The sequence below is a fragment of the Physeter macrocephalus genome, chromosome 12, assembly GCF_002837175.3.
Source record: "Physeter macrocephalus isolate SW-GA chromosome 12, ASM283717v5, whole genome shotgun sequence".
Classification (NCBI taxonomy): Eukaryota; Metazoa; Chordata; class Mammalia; order Artiodactyla; family Physeteridae; genus Physeter; species Physeter macrocephalus.
In genome coordinates, this window is record NC_041225.1 from 30,019,418 (window position 1) to 30,030,755 (window position 11,338).

Genomic DNA, 11,338 nt, shown 5'->3' on the forward strand with positions numbered 1-11,338 from the left:
AAAAAAAAAAAAAAAAAAGAATATTAGGGAACAAGGATACATTTGCATGATATGATATTAGGTACAAATGAAGAACTATAGGCAAAATTCATTTAACCTTTAATCCTAATGTGCAAAAAAGCTGTGTATGTACACGTCCCATGGCCATCTTGGGATAATGGGATTATCAGTCATTTTTGTTTACCTTGATAACTGTTTGGACTTTACCTTTTTCTAAAATAGGTAGTTTTATTATTTTTAAAGTATTTAAAAATCAAAAGCTTTCCCCATCTTCCACCAAAGAATGTACATGCAGCAAAATCTCTCCCTCATATGCTTAAATCATATTAGAAAGTTCAGAACAAGGATTCATTCCTTATACTTCAGACTCTGAGTAATGTTGACCAGAGTATGAGTAAGAAAATTCCTGAATGCGGTCAGAGCAGCTTTTGAAAAGAAGACAGAGAACAGAGGAGAATACTCATATCTATACAGTGTTTTATTTGACTTTTTAAAATTTGTCTTAATTACAAAGGTAATGTGAGATCAAAGAAAATATGTCATAAATTGCTACTTTTTGAGCACTTCACAGAGGCTTCTTGAGCCAGAAATATTACCCCCATTTTAGAAACTCTGAGGCTGAGTCATAGGGTTAACTGACCTCACCTTCATGACAGAAAGGATTAGCTGACCTCCCTCATGTCAGAGGTAAAGTGAGCTGATCTCACCTGCATGAGAGGCATGGTTAGCTGACCTCATCTGTGTCAGAGGTACAGTTAACTGACCTCATCTATGTCAGAGGTATGTTAACTGACATCATCTGTGTCACAGGTGAAGTGAGCTGACCTCACCTGTGACAGCGGTAGAGTTAGCTGACCTAACCCATGTCAGAGGCAGGGTTAACTCACCTCCCTTAGAGCCCAGCAAGGGACAAACTGGGGTTTGGATAACTCCAGATCCTGAGAAGCTTACTAGTCAGTTCATTTCAAACTTCATTGTACAGACAACCCCCCAGGCAGGGTCTTGCTAAAATGCAGATTTAGAGTCAGCAAGGTTGGGGAAGTTATTGAGAGGAGGTGACCACTATTTGACCCAGAGCTGGACTGGGGCAATTGGAGGCTCCTAACCCCTCCTCCGTCTTCAGGATGTACACGCCCACGGTGAGACCATCTGAATGGTACGTGTAACTGAACCCAGCTCAGGCTTCTCTATAAACTTTTAAGACCAGCAGACGGTGCTGAGGTCTCCTTGTCTTGCAGGTCTCACCCAAGACAAGCTTTGCATGTCGGTTCCCTTGCATTGGTGAGGTCAGCTCACTTTACCGCTGACATAGGTGAAGTCAGCGAGCCCTGCCTCTCATGTAAGTGAGGTCAGCTACCTAACTACACCTGACGGAGGTGAGGTCAGTTAACTGTATCTCTGACATAGGTGAGCTCAGCTAACTTTACCTCCGATGTAGGTGAGGTCAGCTAACCATGCCTCTTATGTAGATGAGGTCGGTGAACTCTGCCTCTGACATAGGTGGGGTCAGCTCACTTTACCTCGGACATGGGTAAGGTTTCACCCAGGGAACTCCCAACTCCCAGCAAGCAGGTCTGAGGTGGACCCACGATTCAGCATTTTAACCAGCTCCCAGCTGATGCCGCTGCCTGGCCCACCTCCAGACATTCAGGAACAAGGTCCCGAACTGGCCATGCACAGGAGTTGGCAAACTACAGCCCGTGGGACAAACCCAGAATGCAAGCCAAGAATGGTTGGAAAAAAAGTCAAAACAAGAATGACATCTGTTGACTCATGAAAAGTATACGAAATGCAATTATAAGGTCGATAAGGAAGGCTTCAGTGGAACACAGCCACGCTTGCTCTCTAAGCATTGTCCACAGTGGCTTTTAGTTGCCACAGAGATCACATGGTCTATGAGGCTGAAAATATTTACTCTCTGGCCCTTTACAGAAAAATGTTTGCAGACTCCTACCTATATGGGGTACGTATAGAGGGTATACCTTCCTATGAGTGTGTAGGCACACTCTCTACATACCTATAGAAGGCATAACTAGTTACAAGTAAGTAATATTAAAATGCTCAGATAAGCTCCCAGGTAATAGCATTAAAGGGATTCTGCTTTATTCACTGAAAAGGGGGTCCATCAGAGGCATGGCGGACACAGAGAATATTGAGCAATGAAGGACAGGGTTCCCCAGAGCTGGAGGAAATGGGGAAATTAGCCTGGGGGTTTCACTGTCAGAGGAGCTTTCAGAGTGGCATGTGACCCTTCCAGCATGGGGCAGAAGCCAGCCTGCTAGAATCTGCTGGAATCCGAATGGACACAAACAGATGGCTCGAAGATGAGTGTTAGGTGGGTATGAGGCACTGGCAGATGGCTCACCTTGCAAGGGACGCATCTAAAGACACTCAGGAGATTTAAGAAATGTGGCCTCCAGAAATAATAAAGCACAAACGCACAAACGCAGTAAGACAGACAGTTGAGCATACATACTGAGAAATATGCTTGAAACTAAATTGGTGTGTAATTTCTGCTTTGCAGATGAGAGATTCCTACCTTATTCTGGATGAATATGTGAGTATGTCTAATGCATTATCAAATGATCCCTTAAAAATTCATTAAGCAGCAAGGTCAGGGTTGAGTTATAATCAGCATAAACATTTGGTCCATATTCATTCTTTTTGGCCAGCATTTCATATTTTTACTGTCACTGACTAACATTAGTATCATAGAGCCCTTCCTTCGCTGTGTCCGTCTCTGAGCTAAGGCGTTGGGCAGGCATTGGCTTGAACCTGATCCTAGCGTTAGCACACTCGATGGCCTTTTCCCTATGGCTATGGATCCACGGATGCCGCATGGAGCTGACATCACACGAAGCAGGGTCCTTTGTTATGCCATCTTCGGCTGGGTTCTCTGGTCAAGGGGCACCCAGGGATCTTTGCAGGAAGGACATGTCACACTTGACGTTATTGCCTATAATACCTCAGATGCTGCCAGCTTGTCCTCTGACAGCTGGCTCTTGGCTTTGGGGAGAAGAGGTTACAGTTTCTCTCCAAAAGCCACTGATACCTTCCTACCCCACTGCCTTCCAAAGGAAGAGATGACGCCATCATTCTCCGAACTGAAAAACAAATCACTTCTCCCTTTCCTTGTCTCGTTTTCTTTTCTTTTTCTGTCCCAATTCATAAACTTTTGCCAATATTTCTAGCACTGGACAAATAATTCCATTCAAAGATCTGTTTTTAAGAAATGAGCTCCAACAAGAACCATGGCTTTTCCATATTTAAACTGAATTTGATATTTCGAGAAATGCTTACTGTGACTTTTGATATTTTATTATTTTCAAGTTAATCCGTGATGATTCACAGTCATTCATTTGTTGTCAATATGTGCGTGCTTTAAGGAGCAGAGGGGAAAAGGTGGCAACACAAATGTTCAGTTCATGGGTTCAAGGTAGAGAGGAAAAGTTAAACAGAATTTATTTTTGGAGTACCATGACCGGCTGGGGATTTTGACCGATGTTCCTCCACAAACTCTCTGGTTTCTGAACAGTTGGAATAAATAGAGTGGGAACAAAATTTACTTTTGGCAATCTAAGAACATTTTGGTTCAACAAGTGTTACTACAAAATGCTGTGTGCCATGGTAGGTCATAGAGGTGTGAAGATCTGGGTCCTGTCTGTAAGGTTCTTAATTTAGGATAAAAACCAAGACACTTAGCAGGGCGTGTGCTACTCTTCTTGATGTGGGACCTGCCCACCTCTGTAGCACCTTTCTTACCATGCTATCTCCCTTTCTTTTTTTTTTTTTTTTTTTTTTTGCGGTACGCGGGCCTCTCACCGCCGTGGCCCCTCCCATTGCGGAGCGCAGGCTCCGGACGCGCAGGCTCAGCGGCCGTGGCTCACGGGCCCAGCCGCTCCGCGGCGCGTGGGATCTTCCCGGACCGGGGCGCGAACCCGCGTCCCCCGCATCGGGCAGGCGGACTCCCAACCGCTGCGCCACCAGGGAAGCCCTCCCTTTCTTGAAAGAAGCTTTTACACTTTTTATTATTATTATTATTCATGATATGCACACACAGTTTTCACTCCAGCAATATCATCTACCCGAAATTTCCCAAACTCACCGTACTGTTCCACGCTTCTGGGCTTTTACGATATTGTTCTCTCCAGCTTACAATTTCAAAACGTAACTTAGATGGCAGCATTTTTTTGGAAGCCCTTCCTGATTACCCCGCTCCCAGTGGAGGGACAGGCACGTGTATATAATTCTGTTTATCGTGCCCTTACCTGGTCTCAGGTGTTCGCGTGGGTGATGGGCGCTGGTTGAGTACGGAGATGGTGTCCCCCGAGTTCAACGCCCCCAGTGAAGCGTCTGGTTCACAGCGCTCCGCAAACATCTGTTGGAATGATTGGAACATCAAAAGTCATTTTGAGTTGACCCCCCGAATTGAGTGTTACAGGAAATACCCCGATTTTCTGTCATGAATTTCCTATAGATGCGCTTCGTGAACTGCAGAAACGGTCGGAAGGACCCTTCCGCGTCCATCCTGGATGTCGGCGTAGAAGAAGCCATAAAATTCAGCGGCTTTGATGAAAAGATGTTTCTCAAGCGAGGAGGGAAATACGTATGGAGCAAGGCGGACCTGAGGCTGGACTGGTAAAGCTGCAGGCTGAACACCCTTCAGCCCATCTGTGGGCACCGCCCTGGTACTCAGCGCGTGGCTGCCCTGCTTCCCGTAGGCACTGCCAGCGGCCCCAAATTCGGTTTCCGGTCGCACGTGGAATCTGATTGCCTGGGGTAACCGAACAGATAAATAACTGGGAAAATTGACATCCTTAGAACATGCAAAACCATTAACTTTAGTTAATTAGCTTATTATGGACTTAATTTTTGAGTAGTATTTACTGTGACTCCTGTATTTCCATTTTGAAGTTATTTCTCTAGTCCTTTCCTTTGATAGTTATTTTCCCATCTGGAAAAATTACAAATGACCGCCCCCGATCATTTCTGCTTGCCGTGAGGCTCTTTCCTTTTCGGCCTTTATATCACTGCAATCTTGGACGTTTTACCCAGAAGTTTAGAAATAGTCCATACGTGTTTCAAAGAATAAGAAATGATCATCTTCCCAGGCTTTGATAAGTCCCTAGAAGGAGATACAACTCATCTCCCCTCCCCGGGGCTCTGCATGGCCCTGACCCACGCCGACTGTTCCAGGAACGTGAGTGATCTCTGCCGCGCCCCCTTCTCTTCCAAGATTCTTAACAAAACCAAGGTGTGCTTTAAATTTAGCGATGAAGTTGACATGGGGTCAGGGCTTGGGTTGCCGTGTGAATCTGCTGAGTCTGTCAAGCAACAGCATATGAGTTTATTTGCTTGTTGTCCCCGTGTCCCTGAAAAGTGACGCGTTTCTGGACTGGCACGAACTCATCTGCAAAAGCAGCAGGCAAAGGTGGGGCAAAGGGTGTGGGGAAGAGTGCAGGATGAACCAGAATTTTCTGTAAATGAAGCTGTGGCACAATATAATATTTCCCATTTAACTCTGAATCACTTGAAATGAGAATGTAATCTAGGTCAATATAAGATCCAGAGCCTTCCTTTGCTAGGCTAAGAAAGAGCTTGAGGGAAAATGTCACTTGAATTGGGTCAAGGAACAAAATCTTCTCCTCTTGGAAATACCACATGCAGTTTGTTCATGCAACCTAGACAGTATCCCATTTCCTGGGAAATAATCATTTCCTATCATTGTTTTACAAAAGCAAAATCGTGGACAATTTTTTGCTCAAAGAACTCTTGTAATCCAGCTGCCGTTCCAGCGTTGGCCACTAGGTGGCATTTAAATGTTGCCTGATTCCCTTACGCAGCCGTGCAGAAATTCCGCTTCAGAATCTTTTTTCAAGACTTGGTGATTTTGAAAGTTTGGTTTATGTGATTTTTTTTTTTTCTCAGAAGGGATATTCATACTTCAAATTTTAAATCACTGTAATTCAACTGAAATATGTTTGTGTGTCTTCTGCGATAGAATGGTTGTCATGTATTTTCCATTTTATTTTATGTTTTTAAGAAAAAAAAAAGAATTAGAAAGTATTTTTCCTCTATGGGTCTTGATAGTATCTAAGCCATGACGACCTTAATATAATCAGATAACCATAAAACAGGTTTTTTGTTTTTTACTTAACATGAGTTTACTTTGCTGACCGTTACATTATCCCACAGAGAAAGGGCACGTATGTGAAAGCACAGAAGACATTGTGTGGTATCCAGCAGATGCTCAATCATTATAATCTGAAACAAAATCTGAATCTGAAGCCCAAATCCTCTGAGTTGAAGTGAATTTCTCTCGAGCTGAGGGGAACTGCATTTCTCTTTCCCCAAAGGGAACTATAAAACAAAACACTGCACTTGAGAAAAAAAAAAAAGAAAAAAAAATATATATGTATATATATATATAAAGAGAAAAAAAGCAAAAAATAAATTAAAAAGTGAACAAAAATCAGAAAAAGAGAAAAACAAATAAGCTATTTTAAATGCACTTTCCAGGGCTTCCGTGGTGGCGCAGTGCTTGAGAGTCCCCCTGCCGATGCAGGGGACGCGGGTTCGTGCCCCGGTCCGGGAAGATCCCACGTGCCGCGGAGCGGCTGGGCCCGTGAGCCATGGCCGCTGAGCCTGCGTGCCCGGAGCCTGTGCCCCGCAACGGGAGAGGCCACAACAGTGAGAGGCCCGCGTACCGAAAAAAAAAAAAAAAAAAGGCACTTTCCAGCTGTTTTTACACCACAACCCCCTTTCTTATGCACTGAGAGAATTTTCAAAGCCTTCATGTTTAAAATATTCAAATGTTCATTTTTCTTAAGTGGGAGAAGTCAGGACATTTATCATTAGAGAAAAAGTCAAGTTTGGGTTATATAACATTTTGCTTTATAGTTTCAGTTTTTAAATATGTGTATCAGTTTTGTGAGACATATTCCTTTTTTATTAGGAAAATAAAAGGTAATTTAAGTGAGGTATCTCAATTTAAGTGTTAAAGGCAAATATTTTGTGGTGCTTTCAATTATTGCTTAGTTTAGCTTGTAATACTATGAATAGAATTTTGTCTTAAGAAACCTAGAAAGATCAGACATTAGTAACAGTGTACTGGTTTAGAAAGGATGAACCATCTCTGTTATTTAGTGATAAATGCTATGAAAGTTGCCTGTTTTAAGTTTGAAGATGAATGAGATCATTTGGCTGCATCATCTGAAATGTCAGCTCCTATTCTATGACAATCTGGAGTTTGGAGTCCAGTTGTTGGATCAGTGGCGAGAGTCATGATACTAAAACAGGCGGACAAATTCTCAATGAGGCCCCATCAGGCAATAATTCATCCGTAGGCCAGTCTTCTGTTGAAAGGACTCTTTCATTCACTGCCATTAGTTGAAGACTGATCATGCAATAAGATTTTAAGGTTTTTTCTTGAGTATATTTAGGACATTCTTAATTTTAGGGAAATATATGTAAATATGTATATTTTTTTCTCCATATATGATGCTCTTGACTACTGGTCTGCTGTATTGTAAGATGTTATAATACATTAAAGTATTTTTTGTACACTACCTTCACTTTCAGTGGGTCAATGTAACGAAGTCTCTCCTTGGTGTGTGTTTAAAGTAATTACATGTGTTTACAAACCACCCTTGCTAAAGGCAAGTACACTTTAAAAATCAAGAAGGTTATCAATAATTGATAAGCACATTTTTAACCAACCCACTGGGCAACAAGCTGGAGCAGAGGTGAGCCCCTGGGGAAAAAACTCCTTGTGTTCTAAAAGGAAAGCCAGTCTCTTGGGGGCCCAGTGTCCAAAACTTGATCCCTTCTGAAGGAATGAATTCCTGCAGACAGGCAGAAAGAATAGCACCAGCCCAGGGTACGAGTGGTCGTAGAACCACCATTCTGAGTGACCTGGTCAGCAGTCCAAAGGGCAGGCGTCTGGCACCCCAGAGTCCAAGGAGGTGCAGAGCTCCCCCTGAGCACCCAGTTCTGAGCGGGCCACTCGGTCCCCTCAGATGCATCAGGCCGGCCCTGCTGCTGCTTCCTCTGTCAGCCTGTTTCTCCCTCCCACCTGCTTCCTGGCTCTGGGAGCTAAGACTTCCACATCCCTGGCTCCAATGTCCACCTCACATCACATCCTCCAGACACGGAATGGTCCTCCTCGGACATGCGGCATTTCTCAGACACGTCCTTGCGCTTGATCTCTGGTTACAAGCACTCACTTCTTCAGGAAGGATATGGTCTCACTACCTTTTCCCATCCTGGATACGTGCCAACCCTGGGCTCCAACCCCCAGGACAGAGGTCAAATCCAGGGGCTTGAAGACACTGAAAGACTCAAGGGGCAGCCAAGGTCCTCTGTCATTGTGGCTGGGACACGGACAGCCACATCTGGGGTACACAACCCAGTGTCAAGCCACTGCTGGCACATGTCGTACCAGTCAGGGGAAAAGGATGGGAAATTACACAGAAAACCCACATAGCAATTTCAACTCAGATGCCATTGAGCTGGGTTTGCAAGACAAGAAAGACTTTAACCGCATTTTTCCCCCATGATTCTAAAAAGAATATGCATTTGGAGAATATTTGAAAAACAGAGTAAAGCAAAATGAAGAAAATAAAAATTACCCAGAGGCAACTGCTAATTAATTTCATGCATATGTCCAGTAATGAATAGTTTTAATAGAACTGAGATCTTACTCAGTTTTATTTTCCACTAATATCTTATGAAGGGTTTTAAAGCCAATTAGCATTCTTACACTTTAATGAGAACAGCCAGTTCTTAATAATTCACGCAAAAAGATGAGAAGAGATTCAATGGTATTCTAAAAACGGCAGTTAATTTGAAAAAAAAATCACTGGATTTCGTTTTTGAGTTGTTTACATATTTGATTATGAATGTGAGTGCAACTCGTGCTCTGGGAATTCACTTTATCTAGAAAATATACATATAATAATGAAAAGAAAGCTTCTCTGCGCAAGCTCATTCCTGGAGGATCCGGGGACCTGCCCAAAAGTGATTTATTTTTTCTCCTGGGGCCATCTCGGCTTGTCCTTGCCTGATTCCTTTTTTTTTTAGGCTGCACCGGGTCTTAGCTGTGGCACTCTGGGATCTTCCTTGAGGCACGTGGGATGTTTCAGTTGCGGCACGCGGACTTCTTAGTTGTGTCATGAGGACTCTTAGGTGAGGCGTGCATGCAAAATCTAGTTCTCTGACCACGGATCGAACCCAGGGCCCCTGCACTGGGAGCGTGGCGTCTTACCCACTGGACCACCTGGGAGGTCCCGTCCTCGTCTGATTCTTCTCCTAATTCCCTTGTGTGAGTTTTTCCACACCACCAAGCAATTCTCCCACACCAGCTGGATGTCCTACAATTCAACTCAAGTCTGACACTCTCTACCTGGTGGTAGCATCAGATTCTACAGGTTAAGGGCTCTGTCCTACAAGACTGTCCCTCACCACCCCTCCCCCCAACACAGACGCCAATCACAACTGCAGGTGGTCACCTGTGCTTCTGACTGACCAGCTATATTGAAGGTTCCAAGGACCGCCTCCTAGGATTGGATTAATTTGCTAGACCAGCTCACAGAACTCAGAGAAACATTTTACTTATTAGATTACCAGTTTACTGTGAAGGGATATAGCTTAGGAACAGCCGATGGAAGAGATGCAGAGGGCCAAGTATGGGGAAAGGGCCCAGAGCTTCCATGCCCTCTCCAGGGGCACCAGTCTCTCCCAGTCTCCACACGTTCACCAACCTGGAGGCTCCCTGAGCACCATCCCTTTGGGTTTTTATGGAGGATCCATTACGTAGCATGACTGGTTAAATCATTAACCACTGGTGATTGAGCTCCCCCCGCTGGAGGTCTGGGGGTGGGACTGAAAGTTCTAAGCCCCTAATCACATGGTTGGTGCCCTGGCAATCGCCCCCCACCACAGGTGGCCTAGGGGCTTTCCCAAAGTCCCCCCAATAGTGTAGCAAAAGACATCCGTATCGATGTCATTGAGATAGGCTGGGACCTGGGACCCGGGACCCCCTTACCTAAATGCTTGCACCTGGACAAATGTCTCCTACAGCAATGGAATAAAAAGAAACTATAAGGACTAAAAGTAACTGTGCACTTGCACATTTGGGGCAAATTATGAACAAGATACAAAACGGCTAAAACCCAGCTGCCATTTCTTTTTTTTTTTTTTTAACATCTTTATTGGAGTATATTTGCTTTACAATGGTGTGTTAGTTTCTGCTTTGTAACAAAGTGAATCAGTTATACACATACACATGTCCCCATATCTCTTCCCTCTTGCGTCTCCTTCCCTCCCACCCTCCCTATCCCACCCCCAACTGCCACTTCTGAGGTGCTGGGAGCAAAAGCAGGGGACCGCACATGCCCCCCCTGCACACAGCACTGCCGAAGGGGTGGGCACACCATCCGAGCCGCCCCTCCTGCTGACCCGTCTATCCCCCCCACCCCATTTAAGAGACCAGCTCGCCCCCTCTGGGGAGCAAACAAGGAAACCTGTTACTTTTTTTCACTCCCTCCTGCTGCAGCATGAGTCCCAATAAAGCCTTGCCTCAATTCTGACCTCTCATCAGTTTCTAGTGATTAAAGTGATCCAAGAACCTAGTAACATCATCACTTAGGAAAGTCCAAGGGTTTTAGGAGCTCTGCACCAGGGATGAGGATGAAGACCAAATATGTATTTCTTATGATAAATCCTGATCTCTCACCCTGAACCCCCTTAGCTCCATGTCTGAATAGACTGACTTCTATCAGTTCTCTCTTCGAGTTTGGGTTGTAATAAGTTTCCAAGAATTCCTCCGCATAAGCTGTTACGGAGGAGTCACAAGACGTGTGTGTGTGTGTGTGTGTGTGTGTGTGTGTGTGTGTGTGTGAAGCAGGAGCTGTGTATTTTCACAAGGGTTACCTCATCACTCCTTCCATCATAACACAGATGTCACTTTATTCAAGTGTTGTTTGCACCCAACTGACCTGTTGCAGTCAGCTCAGGTGGCCACAATAATACACCTTAAACAACAGACATTTATTTCTCACAGTTCCGGAGGCTGGAAGTCCAAGACCAAGGTGCTGGCTGACTGCATGCCAGGTGAGCAATTCCTGCTGCCCTCACGTGGCAGAGACCCCCGGTCGGTAACCCTGGGGAGGACTCGCCCGGGCTCCAGGCTCTGGGAGGGGGGTATTCCCTCTACTTGCCCGCCTGCCGGGACACCCAGACTCAGCAACTCCAGGTATCGCTTGGTTGTTATTTGTTTGCTTGCTTGAGTCTGTGGAGCCTTTTCCTGATGCTTAGATGTTCTGGATGTGCGTCTTCT

The 11,338-nt window shown here is 44.8% G+C and overlaps 1 protein-coding gene across 1 annotated transcript in view; it reads left to right on the forward strand.

Annotated features, from left to right (window-relative positions):
• RSAD2 (radical S-adenosyl methionine domain containing 2) overlaps positions 1-4,785 on the forward strand; it is a 14,593-nt gene extending 9,808 nt beyond the window's left edge. The window contains exons 5-6 of the mRNA XM_007109005.3: positions 2,525-2,557; positions 4,478-4,785. Of these exons, the coding sequence (XP_007109067.1) occupies positions 2,525-2,557; positions 4,478-4,642 (198 nt within the window). The 3' untranslated portion in view covers positions 4,643-4,785. The remainder of the gene's footprint in view (positions 1-2,524; positions 2,558-4,477) is intronic.
• Positions 4,786-11,338: the final 6,553 nt, after the last annotated feature.